A 16,625-nucleotide genomic window follows, 5' to 3' on the forward strand; every position below is an offset into this window, starting at 1 on the left:
ACTGGGTATACATCTTCCATCTTCCTTTGAGCTTCATCTCTTTTGTCTCACAGACGCCACCAAAATATACTAAAGCCTGTTGTAAAGATTGTTTTGCGAAAACCAACTGGGCTTTTTCGACCAAAAAAAAAAAAAAGGTGAAAAACATAACAAAGCATCTCGTTTTGAAAAAGCATTACATATTGTAAAATGTTCTTCAATAAACCAAACTGAAGGCTGCATAAAAAGCAAATTGGAAGACAATATTAAACAGACATCAAAAGGTATCAGAGGTATATACACTGAAGAATACGCAACAGTATAGTAACTGAATGTACAAGCTGGTGTTGGACAAGATAGTAAGTCAGTCCACTTTGTTAAGCCAAAGAGGATAAAAGCTTGAACTATTTTGATTTGAAATGAAAGAGCTCAAAGTGGATTTGGCTAAAACTGCAATGCTGGTTATCCCCCTCCAAAGTGATTTCTCCACTAATGAGTAAAAGACGAGGCTCAACTGATGCAACATTTGCAAACACTTAGTCAATCTGAAAACCGGGTCTCATCAACTTCTAGCACACATGGCATACGTGCAAATGATTATTGATACAGTAACCACAAAAGAGCCATACAGCTTTTACAATTAAATGTTTTTAGAGCACCAACATGCAATATTGGTCCTCTAAAATGTATCGCGAAATGATTAATCACGTTATACGTTGACAGTTGCCGAGTTTGCACATGTGTAGCCGCTCGAGGTCCAAAACTGTTGTGTCACTTCTCCGCATCTGTGCAGGTCAGAGGTCAGTGCTGGCTTCAGGGCACAAACTAAGCATCTTTCTACTGCACCTGGGACCGGCTAAAACAGGTTTCCAGACGTGACATTAAATGTTCTGTGGAGACCACTGGATAGAGTGTTCTGCTTTTAACAGCAGCCAGGTCCTTCATAGTTTCTTTATGGCTTTTAGGACAAGGGATTGTGCGGCCCCTGTGTGTTTTAAACTCGTTCGAGCCCCTCCACGTATCGTGATTTATTACCGGGCTGTAACACAGAACACAGTGTGCCTGCACCATTACAGCATCCCATCTGCATTACTCGCCGACCTGAAGGCCTGTTTGGTTTGGCCACTGGAACTAGTTTGAGAAACCTCATTAATGCCCACTTCATGAATTTGGATATACCACAGACAGATTAGCATTTATAAGAATAATAATATTGACTGAACAAACACTTTAACAAGTTGTTTTTTTAAGAATGGTGACCAACCTTCTCCCCTCCGCATGTTTTCCTTACTGACGAAGATGTCAGCTCTAAAACATTACAACGAGGAATGCTCCAGGCTTTTGATTGATTATTGTCAACTACAGAAAATTCAGTGTCAATAATAGTTTACACTCCATTATAGTGCAACCATAATGAAGAGTGATGCAGGAGGCAGCACTTGGACTGCGTTACTCCAGAACACTTTTATCTATAATAATTTCTATGGTTTTCACAAACTTTCAAAAAGCATTAGACGATTTACCTCAACATTAGAACAACATCGCTGTTAAACTTAGATGAATGGGCAATGCAATTAACATAGCAAACTGCTCTTTCTTGTGGTCTAATTTGGTGTTGCCAAAGTAATATATGCAGCCCTAAGATTGGGTGAGTGGGCATGAAATGATACAGTGACTAAAATAAAAGTTATCCTACTAACAAATATGCATAGTCACTCACCAACATGCATTGAGGATGGAAAAGAAGAAGCCTTGACTTAACGTCAACATTATTACGTGAAAACGCCACATTGCTGTGAACACGGTTCATTTTCATCTCGGCTCACAAGCCCTGAAAAAGGAGCCGACCTAACCGACGTAAAAATCAGCCGTCAGCAGTTTGAATGGCTAAATTTTCTTAAAAAAAGAAATAGTGTGATAATGTTAAACCACCCAACTTTCCCCATGCCTGCTAACCTCGATCTGCATGAATGAATGAATGCTTTTACCATTGTGCATTTCACGCTTCATATTGTATGGTGATGAAACAGCGCAAGAGAGTAAGTGAAAAGGAGAGCGAGCGAACGCCGACACCGAGCACACTTGGCGAGATAAGGCAGAAAGTAGCCTCGAGCGTCATCTTTACTCTGGCACTGCAGACATGGACCCACTGGGCCAATTTTATTTCTCCTGCTACGAGTGTGTGTCTGAAAGCAAAAGGGTACATTAAAGTGAAAGTAATATGTACTTGTATGTGATTGTAGGAAAGCCCCGCAAGGCCTCTTGGCCTCTCCGCTGTCTGCCTCCGCGACCCACCACACAGGCTGACAATTTATGCGGCCAACGACAGCTCCCCCTGATCGCGCGCCAGGGCTCAGTGGGGGCAGGCCTCTCGAGCAACGGCAGTGCTACTGGCACTCCATCAAAACCGGGGGAAAAATCTCATTAGGACTGTGCCTGGGTGCCTCCTGCTCTGTACCCAAACCCATCGCAAGAGAAAACACCTTCAGGAGCATGAAGTTGGGGGGGGGGGAGAAACACGCATGAAAAAAGACCATTTAGCAAAGTGGGCTCGACAGGCAAAGTGACGGAGATGAGGTTGAATGTGGGAATATGTGCTCCGTGCCTCTGACTCTCTCCCCCCCCCCCCCCCGCCCCCGGGCCTCCGCAAACGGCTGAGGTCGCTGACATTCACATAAAAGCCACCCAACACTGGAGAGTGTGAAACAGAGCACGACAGAAAGCAAGACGTGATTATTCACACTCGTGCCATACTTATCACAGTGATAACACACAGTGGACTACGGGTCGGGTCAAATCATTAAAGACAAAAAAAAAGGGACTGTTCTCGTACCAGGCATGTTCAGACACACTTAACTTGTCATCATGTCTTTGTACATTGCTGCACTTGGGCGAACAAAATGATTGTGACGGATTCCGTCTCGGCTGGATAACGGCCATCAGCTGAGGTCTATGAATTACTAATGGCAAAAACAGCTGTATAGCATGGGCCTTTTCAAAATCTCTAGTGCGCACACGCAGTCCCCATGTTGAAAACCGAGAAGTAAAACATCAACAAAAAGAAAAGCTTGTATGAGTTTTTAGAGCTGCAAATTAGCTTATAGGTGTAGTGTTACTTGCAGAGGACCTCAAGAGAGGAAATACCCGTCCCTCTCCACCAACCCAAAGAGTAAACTGAGATACACCGGAGGCAGTTTCAAAGGACCGAGCACGACTTTTGGAATCTGGAGCAGTGCCTATCCTGCAATGTGCGGTACGTGTGGTGTTGGTGCTGCAGGAGGAGGGAAATGGGGGGGGTGGTGGGGGGGAACGAACCACCAGTCATCCGTAACAGTCTAAACCTGGGTCCAGTTGTTGGGTTTTTTTCCGCAGTTCTTCACGCTGGAGTGCTCCTCACCTTCCTCTTTCAAAGCCCCGCGTAGCAGTAAAACATGACGCCCTGAGATGGAGCCAAGATAGAGAGTGTTGATGTGAGGTAGTGAAGCGCTGCTCTGCCTCGAGTAAGGCTTCAAAGGGGATCGGTTTTCACACATGAAATAAAGATCTCAGATAATCATATAGCATAGCAAAGCTGACGCGAGACGGTGCCATTTATGGAGGGAGGGGAGACGAGGCCAATTTTCATACAACACCTACAGACTGAGAGCCTCTGCAAATTAATCGCTCTGCATTTCTTTATAGCCAAACAAGATAAATCACTTCTCTCTTCTTTTTTTTTTTACACTGAGACTATCAGGCTCATCATCACACGATGCGTTGAGGTAGCATCATGAATTTGCTCTGGTAGAACACATGCTAGGGTCTTCTGAAATGCCAGAGCTTTGCAAAGAAAACTAGCAAAAAGTGGGTCGGCAGTGCCAAAGTCAGATCGGCTGTGTTTTACAATGCAATTTATGGCTTTGATAAGAAACTCAATGCCTTTCCAGAGGTCACAGTCTGTCAATTATTTGATGTTGAGCCCTTCACATGCACTATTAACAAAACATAAGCTATATGGTGGATGCTTTTAGTCTAGGGCACACATTTTATTTTTCCGAACAAATTACACTGAGATTAGCAGCATTAGTTCACTATGCAAAAAAAAAAAAAAAGGGTCATTAAGTGGTTAAAACCGTCGACTTTAAAAACCACATATAGGCCCCAAATGGACATTAAAGCTTCCTCCTCTGACACTTAACTACTTTGTTTGCCTTGATTTTCCACCATCTCCAGAGAAAGGGCAACACTTAAGTTGAGTTGACAACAAAACTGGATAAATAATTGGACAAGTAAGTCATTTAACTTTGCCAACTGAAGAGGACTAACGTGTAATTTGACGTCTTGGAGGGAACATCAAAGACAGACACCTTCTCTCCAGACACCCCTCGGTCACGGCACACCCTCTTCTCTCCCTGCACCCCAGGAAGGAAATTATAGCCGCGGAGTCAGAATCCATCACCAGGCGGGTCGGAGGAAGCTGCTCTATGATTAAAAGTGTGCATGGTCAGCAATGCCGAGACTGGAGGGGTTTGAGCAGACAGTACATGCCAGAGGGCTTACCGTGTTAGCTGTAGTTCATCACACAGGTCATGCAGAGAGACACACACACACACACACACACACACACACACACACACACACACACACACACACACACACACACACACACACACACACACACACACACACACACACACACACACACACACACACACACACACACACACACACACACACACACACACACACACACACACACACACACACACACACACACACCTTATACTTTGTGTACTATATATTCAGTCGAATGATTCTGTATGTCAGTTCAAATTAACTCCGACATTGCCAGATAAGAGGTTGCGAGGACGCTCGCACGTGTACAATCATGTGGACGAGTGGATTTTTGCACACGTGTTGTTTGCCATCTAATTTCTTTATTTTTGATGCCTTTCTTTTGCCGAGCCATAGCGAACAGCTACCAGCCGTCTCTCCACATCAGATTAACATTGCAAACACTGCTGGTCACATTACCTCACCCACATCAAAGGCTGCCTCCTGAAAGGCTCAGTGGAATATTAGGAAAGATTTACAGCCTTCATCTCTTCGCTTCAGAAACATGCTGATCTGAAGTAATCTCCCTCCCCCTTCTCCCTTTTTGTGTTTTATGTGTGAAGTTGGCCAACACTTTAATGACCCATTTACAAAACTTTTACACCTGCAAAGATAAGCTTTTACAACTCAGCCAGCCCCTCGGGCACTAAACCCTACCTGTAACTCAAGGTAACAGCCTTTATTAGCTTTTGCAAAATATGTAACTGCAGCAATTAACATGTATCGCACTGTTTATCTCAGAGGAGGCAAGGTGTCAAGACCACGACTTTGCCGTACGATCACCCCTCCAGCAATTCAGAGGCACCTGGAGATGAGAGGGCTTTCCTTTTCGACAAGCACAACATTGGGCCTCGATCACAAATATTCTCTTCTCTTACCTTCTTTGTGAACACTACATGTGATGCACAAAAAGTGGTGTGAGTGCCAGTAATTAGCAATAGTTTGCAAGCCCAGTAGCTGTGCACACCGCTCTGTACTCTTCTAAATGAGACCAATACTATTACCGCTGCCACATGCTAATTATCGTCATCCTGACTCACTGCCTTCTTCTCGAGCTCCAAGGTAACCGCGCTCAAAAGCAACACAGGCCCGGCATTACGGTAACATGTGAGCCGACTCAACCACCTCTGTTTTTGTCCTTTAGTTTCCTTGGGCGTCACGAGATTTAACAGGGAACCTGAGCTAGAGGTGATTTTGTAAAACACATTCTCCACCAGCCGATGAACTCCACTTTGGGACCTAGCATTCCCAGGAGGAAGCCATGGTTCAGAAAGGAATGGAGACAGCCTGTCAACTTGGCCTTGATTTACCGATGGTCCCCGCCTGCCAAGAGCAACAAATCCCAACATCATGGCCCGCTGAATTCAGAGTGAAGCTCAGGTCCAAAGAATGAGAAACGAGGCCGGAGAGAAAGAGAAGGGGGAGTCATGTGCAAAACGACACACCTCATCTCCAAAAGCATGTACGGTTAGTACAGTAACAGGATATTGCAACCTTCATGAACAAAATGAGTTCCTCTGGAACCTTTAAAGTTTGTGGGCAAAAAGGACAGAGCCGTCCTGCTGAGGTGGCATGAGCTCACGGAGTGCGAGTGTGTGTCTCAATCGTTACTGCAAAAAAGGATGGATTATACATTTTAGACTAGTTGGCAACATGCCAGACATGTTGTGTTTAACAGCGAGTGTGCGGCACTGTGTCTAGAGGGTCTTAGTAATTAGTCAAAGCTCTCTTTGAGGAGAGACAGTCTTTTAGTCGTCTGGGTGGCTTCTGACGCCAGTCTCAAGTGCTGCAAAGTGTGGGAGGAACAAGGTTTTAGCCAGGAAGTCTACCTCGAGGGCAGCTAGAAAGTGACAGTCACTTAAGTCTTCAACCGCAGCCAAATGAGAAGAAACACCTCTGCAACCCGTCATGTGAGAAGTTACAAGGAAATAGTGAGATCTTTGATTCAAGTGTATTTCAAAATTCGGAAGATTACATTACCGACAAAAAATGTGCTCACTTTTAAGTTACTTTAGAGAGAAGACAGTAGATTTTAACAAATCCTCAAGTTCAAACCTTTTCTTTTGGAATAGAACATTTTCAAGTTCAGATTTAAAACGTCTTCTCTTTAATGTGTTTTTTATTATCCTGATCCAGCCAGGACATGTTAGATTACCAACTGAAATGCACTAATGTTTTTATTCATATTACTATCTGATCTACTGAACCGGTTATGCGAGTTGTCAGGGTTGCATTGCGATTGCAATTCTGTAGTCTGAATGTGATCTAGCCACTACACACTACTGAAGGAGTAACACACTGTAGATGAGAAGACGTCATAAAAGCTTCGACATTTTACAATTCCTCCAACATCTATAGCAACCAGCCCATTTTATTTGGCCGACTGTGGGTCAGTGGTTACCAGGTTCGTCTTTCAATCACAGGTTTGATCCCCGCTCACGGCCCGCCCTAGTCGATGTGTCCTTGAGCAAGACACTTAACCCTGAATTGCTCCATGTAGCTGTATCTCCGGTGTATGATTGCAACACGACTGTAAGTCCCTTTGGATGAAAGCGTCAGCTAAATGAAATGTAATGTAATCATTGCAATCAACAGCAGAGCCCCGTGTGTTAGGTGGCGGTTAGGAAAACCTCTGACGTGTGCATGTTGACCAGATGTAACTACCCTCAACACCAAGGAGGCCATTCCTCCTCTCTACACACACACACACACACACACACACACACACACACACACACACATCCATACCACATAGCACACACACACACACACACACACACACACACACAGCATGTTTGAAGCAGACATCTTGCCAGCCACAAGCCACTACCTTTTAAACAGCCCTCACATCTGACCTTTTAACTGCAGTTACCCCAAATCTCTGTAATTACACAGTGTGTTTCAACTTTGCAAGTAAACATCGCAGCAGAAATAGACACTTCAACTACTATATACAAGCTCGATGGTGCCAAGGGGACGGTTTCTATTCATAGCCGACTGGAATTAGTGGCTGGTGTCGCTGATCACCATAATGAATTTGCAGCAACGTAAGTAACTCAGTCGCAAACAGCAAAAAAAAAAAAAAGAAAGGTGCTCATACATCAATTAAAGAAACATAAAGAATACTCACAAATCAGAAAACGAAAAAAAAAACGTAATGAAAAAGCTCCGGTTGGTTTCACAGCTTGTGTCTTGAATAGAAGTGAAATAATCTTCATACAGCAGCACTGATATGGTACAAGATTTATGACATTCATGAGCAGTAGTTCTCAACCATTTTTGAGTCGCGACCCCCGTTTTCCCTCTCCCACTCACCCGCTGGAAATCCCCCGACAGAAACGAGCGTGGACGCATTGACTTTCCCCAAACACCGATACAGGCGATGTAATGCAAAAACCCTTCCCTCTACCCAATTTTCTTTTTAATCTGCCATTTTTCTTCTTTTTTTTCCCTTCTCCAAAACCATCATCCCACAAGGAAATTATCTTGCGACCGAGAATGACTTACAAAACCATTGTGCAAGGATGTTGATTTTTCAAACTGGGTGGGGGAGCGATGGGTTTGACGGACAGGGCCAATGTTGCTTTGGGGAGCACGGGGTTTGCCTGCTTCCCTGATAATCTACAGGGTGAGGTCCTCTTCAGGTTACGGTACCTGTGGAGCATAAACACATCAGGGGAGGACAGCTTTCCTTTCAGCGGGGCCGCTCCTCTGTTTAGCTTTCCCTCCACCAAAAACATCCCCCAAGACAATCCAGACCTGCTCCAGCCCTGGCGCCACAGGAAGAGCTGAAGTGCCCTGGAACCTCCGTCTGTGAGAGGCACAATGCTCTCCCAACTCTGTTTACCTAAATACACTTCCTCCATTCGCCCGGCCTCAGGTGGCCTTAGAGCCCCGGCTCTCAAACACGAGGAGGATGAATACAACAGCTGGGCTACATGGACGCGGTGTAGTCCATCGCTGGTGTTTCCCGACGACCAGTTTGTAAGAAAAACAAGTGGAAGGGAATCACGCTGGGGCTGAGTGTCTGTTCGCAGTGATAAATGTATTCACATATTAGGATAAACAAATGGGTAATGTGCCTGTGCGCTTCGTGGCCCACGAGCGTATGCATGCACGATTCTGTGCATGCGCGCACTCTCATGAGAGCTCGATAGCGGTTTTATGCAGATGTTGATCACATTCCTATTCGAGAGCCACTTTGAGTGCTCAGTCAAATTATTCAGCACTTACTGCACGGGCCAGAGCGCAACCCGCAGGGGGGACCTGATAAACAAACAAGAGAGAATTAATCGGGGTTTAAACACTTAAACACCCACTTCAGCAGATCCTTTTAAGTGGGTGATTAAAAATGGGCAGAGGAGCTCAGCGCCACCACAGGAGTCCCAGTCACCGAGAGTTTCTACCAGTCGCCCACACACACACACACACACACACACACACACACACACACACACACACACACACACACACACACACACACACACACACACACACACACACACACACACACACACACACACACACACACACACACACACACACACACACACACACACACACACACACACACACACACACACACACACACACACACACACACACACACACACACACACACACACACACACACACACACACACACACACACACACACACACACACACACACACACACACACACACACACACACACACACACACACAGCCCTGTCAATCCCGAACCTATAACCAACATGTTCTTGCATTCAGAAGTATGGTCAGCATTTTTGGGGGGGATGGAGCAATAACACAAAATAATGTATTTCTGTTTGCATTTACTGCAGACTGAGTCGGACATATACATAAGTCATAGACTATGAAACACTATTAATTTCTGTTCCCCCTCACTCCTCAACACTTCTCCCTTTTCACAGAGTCATTCAGACAATTATTAATCGCTGCTTTATATTTCGTTGAGTTAGGTCAAGGGCTCGGTATTGGGCATGTTGGCTCACTGGGACACTTTTGGGAAGTGATCCATTGTTAATGTTATAAGATACAGAAGTAAAAATGAGAAATAGCTCAGTAATAAGCCGAATCGATATGAGTGCGAGTATCGATAAAATCCTAACGATACCCTTCCCTAGTGACGGCTGTGTAAACATACAAAATGGTGCCCAAGGGCATGTGTGATATATTTTTACATTTACCAATGCGTAGTTTCAGTGCAACAAAAGACGTTCTCTTTGGTGAAGTTTGAAATAATAAAAAAAGCATGATAACTGAAATGTGGATTTTTTTATTTTAAGTTATAGATATTTTGTTTTGGGAATATGGCTGAAACCACACAAAGGTCATAAACATCTTATGAAAACCTATTCTTGACTTTTGCACACGTGATAATCAAATCTACCTGAATATCTCACATTAATCCTTTGATAGAATTATATGAAAAGTAAGTGCCTCGTTGTAAAAGTCTTAGATCTACTACAACTAACCATTATCTTGCTCTCCTTTCTACCTTAATATTTCAAGATTATATTTTTTTGAAAAAGAACACATTCCCAAAGCTTTTCAAAAAGGCATCAGCATGTCTAAGGCATACGCACACGCGCGCACATCAAAGGTCGAAGATATGCAAGCATTACCGGCAAAGATGATGGTGTCAGATAAATGAACTCTAGATTCAGATGGACTAGTGCAGTGCCCGTTTGAAGACCTTTGCCTCTGGATGTGCCACTCGCAGTGTTGACAAGAACCGCTCATCGCCTCCAGGGAAGTGAAGAAGAGTTTGGTTGTAAAGGTAGTATATCCATTCATCCAGCAGCACAGGTTAACTGCAGTCAATGAACCGCGGCCTGAAAAGGCCCTCTGTGGACGCGACGCTCGACTCCGTCTGCAGAGCCCTGAAGCCGTTTAGTCAAAGCGGTGCGTGTCCAAATCACTTTAATGTCGACACTGCGCATCCTTGGCACACACACACACACACACACACACACACACACACACACACACACACACACACACACACACACACACACACACACACACACACACACACACACACACACACACACACACACACACACACACACACACACACACACACACACACACACACACACACACACACACACACACACACACACACACACACACACACACACACACACACACACACACACACACACACACACACACACACACACACACACACACACACACACACACCTCAGGGTATCACACTAGTTGTACTTGACACTCGACACGTGCTTATCTGTCGCAAGCCATTTCAAATCGGAGTCCACTATCAAAGCAAAAAGCAGAACTAAATAGCCAAACATCCTAAAAATATAACCATTTCTTAGAATTGTAAAATGAATGCCATCCTCAAGTGTGGAATAAATCCTGGCAGCCTTAATGCATCTGTGAAGGGGCGGTGAGAGACACTTTGATCAACAGCTTTCCGTATACCAAGCATATATTTGGGGAAACAAAGCAAAATCTCAGCCGCTAATCCTCGGAGATTTAGAGCACATTCCCCCAGAATCCTTTGATCTCTGGAGTGCATCCGGACAGCTGACTCCAGACTGCACACTTGCATGCTCATGCGTGAACAGATTTACACATACGTGAGCGTCATTTCCTTCATACCATTAAGATGACAAGTGACGTGATTTTACGCATTTGAAACGGCATTCCATGATCAAATCGGGAAAAAAAAAATGGTATGTGATGTGTAACGGCCATTGTGAAAGACATGGGAGAATGGAGAGGAGATGCTTGAGCACAAAAAAGGAGAAAAGAGGATAAACCTGATCAAGTGACTAAATGCCACCGGGGCTTTACCTTCCTCTAGTCTAAACCAGTCATTCTTTCACAGAAAACCTTTCCGGAAGGCACCATAAGAAACCGAGAGTTGTCCGCTCTGCTTTGTCACACAAGGAGAATCTCCTCCAGCTTTAAGTAATCTAGGTGACACATGACGCCGGATGCGACATTAAAGCCAGCTGCACAACCTCGAACCTCCCAGTCCCCCAGCTATACGTTGACGTCAGCCCCAAGACCTCCACGCCACCTTCTCATGGGAAAAATCAAAAACAATCACAGAGCCCCCTCTATGGCCAGGTGCTACCCCTCCTCCCCATATAGGCCGAGGCTTTTCTTCTCTTTAGTGTGTGGCTCCAAACTTTTTCTCCCAGCCTCTTCAAAGAGCAACAACAGGCCCCCGGTCCCTTGGGAGCACAGAGGGGGTAGACCCCGGTGGGAGAGGGGGCATACGTCACACAGCACGCACAAGAGGCCAGCCGGTGGGAAAAGAAAACGCACAGGGAGAGGACAGAAAGAAGGCGAGAAAGAGGAAGAGGAGTCTGCATTTGAAAGGTGCTTTCAGCTTCTAGAACAAGGGCCCTCGCTTTGTGGAAACGACAAGGAGAGGAAAAGCACAACAGCAGAAGCGAGAGACGAATGGGGCACAAACCGTGCCATGTCTTTTATCAGACTTGGAGGCCGAGGGAATGCGGTTAAAAGCTTTAGGCCTACTTCCAAAAAGAAACCTTTCTACTTTAAAAAAAAAAAAAAAAAGAAGGAAATCAAAGGGCTAGCAACCAACTGTGAGACAAGGGGATGGGGGGGGCAGACGTTTCACTGCGATTCACTTTTGAGTTCCATTCTGTCGTCAGACGTACCTTTGCCTTTTAGTCTACGCTTCCAAACAAGTTGAGCTGAGACTCAGTTTGGAGAAAAAAAAAAAAGATATGAGCTTGGGAATTGTGAGAGCAGCAGCCTCACAGAGGGAAGGGCCTCACAGCAGAGGAGGGGCCATCAGTGTCACTGCTGACACTTCACTGCATGGCCCACTACAAATTCTGTCTCATTTCATCAGCCACAACCAACACAGGGCCACAGGGTGAACGCAAGAAACAGATGGAGACCAGGAGGGGAAAGAGGAGGGGAGGGGAGAACCAGAGGAAGGGGGAGGGGGGATTTTAAGAAAAAAAAAAAAGAAGAAAGAAAAAAAAAGGAGAACCGTGGGTGGAATGAGATTTTTTGGTATTTTTAGTTACTATGAAATGCTACAAACTTAATGAACTTTTATTTCATCCGATGCCAAGAGAAGCAATACGTAAACTTATCCATGTGACCTGGATCTCATGGCTGTGTACAGCATGGTGTGTTGAGACACACAGACCCACCTGCCCACCTGCCCACACCACTCACTCACTCACCGTCTGCCAAGCTCAAACGAGCTCCATCTGACTGCAGGACTCGTGAATGGGTGTGGAGTCGGCATGGAGACGTCATTAAGATCTCAAGTGCATCATTATGTCTCAATCTATCCGTGCATGCTCGACCGCCATTTCGATTTGAAAAACCACCAATGAAGAACTGCCGCCGATGTGAGCGGCTCCTCAAAACGATGACTGGTATGAAAACGGCGTTGATGCAACAGGGAATATGGTTTGGAAAAGATCAGATCAAAAGAATTCCAAGCGTGGACCTCCTGCTGTTGGCACCCGACCCACATTCTCCTGGACCCTGATTCAGCTGGGAGGGGTGCTTAAAGAACAGAGGCTATAAATAACTGTCTCACCAGGTATTCTATACAATATAGCCAGCTTTAAAAGCTAAGAGAGTTGACTCACATTCTCTCAAGAAAGAAGTTAGCTTCTGTTTCTGTTTGAAAGCACCTTGAGGTCGGGTTTTTAAACTTCTTTAAGACTTCTGATACAGTTAAAGCATGTTAATGTTGTCTTGAAAGACGAGTCATTTAAATAACACCAATTCAACATTTGAGATCATTTAGATTAGATAGAATGTATGAGCTTTAGAGGATATTTTTGAAGAAAAAGTTGTGCGGAAATTGAGAAAAGAAACCAAATGATGATTATGTATGCGTTTCATGTACAAACATACATAATGCATATATATGTATACATATATTATATAGACTCAACGTGGTATTGTCCCATTAAAAGTCAAAGTATAAATGCCAAAGTCCTGGTTATTTGAGATTGTGGCAATGTCAAAAGCCCCGTGTGTGTGAACAATGCTCCTCTACCTTCTGTGCATTGCTTATTCAAACCATGACGAGAAACGTGTTGAAATACGTTCCTTTACAGTTACAGCTAGAAGCAAACAAAAGGTTTAAACTTTAATATTAAATTAATTATTTTGGATTCTCTTTATTATCACAAAACAAAAGAGAAACGTATATACATATTGATGGTGGAAACGTCTTTCTTCTTTTATTCATTTTCATTCATTAGGCACCCAGACTTGAATTATTTATAGAATCTAAGCTTCACTAACAATTTTTTTACCAAAACAGCAAACTCTTTCAGCGGGGGCTCCTGTTCCATCCCGGGCCCCACACACACACACACAAACAAAAAGGGATATTTCTATAAAATTTGTTTTTGTGGTAATATTGTGTGGTAATTGCATGGTAGTAATGTGGTTTTAAATGCTCAAATTGCCATAAGCTTATGAAGCCCACTCAACACATGAGCAACGGTGGAAAAGGTGTGGCTTTTCTGCTGCAACAGCGTCCACATGCTCTCCAAAATAAACACAGTTGCTTCTCAATGAGAGATCTCCAAAGAATGGTCGGGGGACCAAAGCATGAAGTGAGGGGGATCCTGTAACTATATGAAGATGTTTATTGTGGCTTTGGGCCCTTGTCACGATTAGTAACTTTGAGACCACGTAAAGCCAGTTCCACCCTCCCAACACATGTACTACACTCAATAACTTGCACGTCACATTAAATTAGCACTCGTGAAATGACCTCCAGCCCTCTCATCACTAACTCAACGTGCAGCACCACAGCCGCCCTTCAGGCAAAGCAAAGATATTAAAAAAAACTTGCTGCAGAAGACAAAACAATGATGGACTTTGGACCCAACATTGGACGAGAATCAGTAGATATTGCTGCTGCTTTGAACTTCAAGTTTGACACATGCAAATAAATCCACATACCAACAGCTCATCCCCCACCCCAAAAAACATGTTTCTTGCTTGCATTATAATCTCTTTAAATGCTTAACATGGTCTTTACACAATAAGTGTTGCATGGTGTATGAGGAGGGAAAGAGAAGGGGAAATAAATAAATAAGTGTTTATTTCAACAAGCAACTACATGCTAATGATGATGGGATTCTATTTTTTTTTTTTTTTTTTTTAATATCGGTGAGCAACTTAAGGAACTGTCATCTATTTTGAAAAGAAAGTTGTGCCATAAACATCACAACAGAGTGCTACAATAGGCGGTCTGATTTGTTCAAATGCGGCTGCATCTGATGGATAGATGCAAGTGTCTGAATGGAGGCTGAAGGAACTGATTTTCCTTCTCCCCCCCCCCTCTCCTTGATGGGCTCCAGTTCCTCAAACACGCTGCCTTTGAGGACGGTCTCACTAACCAAAGAGGCTTAAGTCTCCTCTGAAGCAATTCCAAAGGATTTCCCCACTTGACAACAACAGCACAGTGTTTACGGCAATGCCAAAATACAAAACAAGCATGACCTCCCAACATTTTCTCACCAGCTTTTACAATCCACACTTGTCACCAGACTGTCACACTGCAATGCTTTCAACTCGGGATTGAGCTCTTGTTCCCCCCCCCCCCCCCCCCCCCCCCCCCCCCAAAAAAAAAACAAAAACAACCTCAGTGCATTTATGGAACAAAGATCTCTTCCCACATGAGCGGAGGCGAGGCAACATTCAGTCTGTCACATGGAAACAGGAACACAAGGAGGTAAGACGAGGTGTCTTGTGGTTCACGTCAAGGGAGGGACCTTGTGTGTTTCCCAGTTATGTGTATATATTAAAGTGTGTCCACTGATTGGCAGACGTTGCATATTTTTTTTTTCACTGTATGGAATCCAGAAACTTCTAAATATCTGCAGCCATCGTGAATAGAAATCCACCCTGGCCACCGATATTTAAAAAGCGTGTCCACCAACAAAGCTTTAGTAAAGTTTGACGAGACTTTGAGAGCATCAGAAGGGCAAAGGACAGACTAAACGTCGCCTCATATACAACCAGACGTATTCGGTGAAAAGCTTTGAAGCGCAAAGCGTCGTCCTAGAGGAGTGCGACGCGCGCAGGCGCCGCGAGGACACACTTTAACAAGCGTCTCTATCACGCTACTTCACTATAAATACGTGAACCTCGTGGACGGGCTCGTACTCACCCGTGTAGTCAAACCGCAGCTATTCTTGTGATGACAGTCCTGTTGCTCGAGGCGAGAGCTCGTGCAATAGTACTTCTGCTTCACGAGCCAGTCGTCGATGCCCTTTCTCGCCAAACAGGCATTGACTACGAAACTGTCGCCTGAAACAAAGAAGCGCAACCATTAGCAGCCACAAACTGTAATTGCTCGCGAGGCACTCATGTTTTCCATAAGCGGTCCCATCTTCAAAGGAGTCGGGACTTGCGAAAAAAAATATGTATTTTCTTTTCTGCTGTTTACAAACCGAGACTTTATTTAAATGTGTTCATTTAATAAAAATGTTTTTTTTTTTTTTAAAAAGGAACAAAACAAATTAAGCGCGCTTACCTTCTGGACTCTCCCTCGGTTTACAAATAGCGGCTTTGAGAGAAAGAAAGTCAGAAGACAATGAATAGTGTTACTAGAAAGTATCGCAGGACCAGAAGAAGAAGTAGTAGTACAGCTGTGATTTCTCTTAGGAATAAAGAAACCTTACCATGTTTCGAGTGCAGTTTACCCATTTCTATGCATCGGGTTGGAGTTGAAAACCATCAGAAGAATATAATCCAGAGGAAGAAAAAAAAAAAAAAAAAAAGAAGAAGAAGAAGAAGAAAACCGGCTACGATATCCAGAGAGCGGAGCGTCGGTAGAGACCGAGAGCAGACTGAGCTGTGCTCAGTACAGGACCGTGTGACTGGAGAGCCGAGCGAGGCTTTGATCCAGAGCGCCGCGGCTGACAAGAGACACACAGGACTACTCGCGATTTCCGGTCGACGCTTTCAGAATAAAACGCGTAACCGACTCCATAGGCTTTTCACGCAATAATGATTAGCTAAACAAAAAATACGGATCTATTTAAA

At 44.3% G+C, this 16,625-nt stretch overlaps 1 protein-coding gene across 1 annotated transcript in view; it reads right to left on the reverse strand.

Moving 5' to 3' along the window:
* The window catches only part of nkd1 (NKD inhibitor of WNT signaling pathway 1), a 28,378-nt gene extending 12,024 nt beyond the window's left edge, over window positions 1–16,354 (reverse strand). The window contains exons 1-3 of the mRNA XM_034529219.1: window positions 16,262–16,354; window positions 16,114–16,146; window positions 15,748–15,887 (exon numbers count right to left, since the gene is read on the reverse strand). Coding sequence (XP_034385110.1) covers window positions 15,748–15,887; window positions 16,114–16,146; window positions 16,262–16,286 — 198 coding nt within the window. The 5' untranslated portion in view covers window positions 16,287–16,354. The remainder of the gene's footprint in view (window positions 1–15,747; window positions 15,888–16,113; window positions 16,147–16,261) is intronic.
* Window positions 16,355–16,625: the final 271 nt, after the last annotated feature.

Source organism: Cyclopterus lumpus, chromosome 3, assembly GCF_009769545.1.
Source record: "Cyclopterus lumpus isolate fCycLum1 chromosome 3, fCycLum1.pri, whole genome shotgun sequence".
Classification (NCBI taxonomy): Eukaryota; Metazoa; Chordata; class Actinopteri; order Perciformes; family Cyclopteridae; genus Cyclopterus; species Cyclopterus lumpus.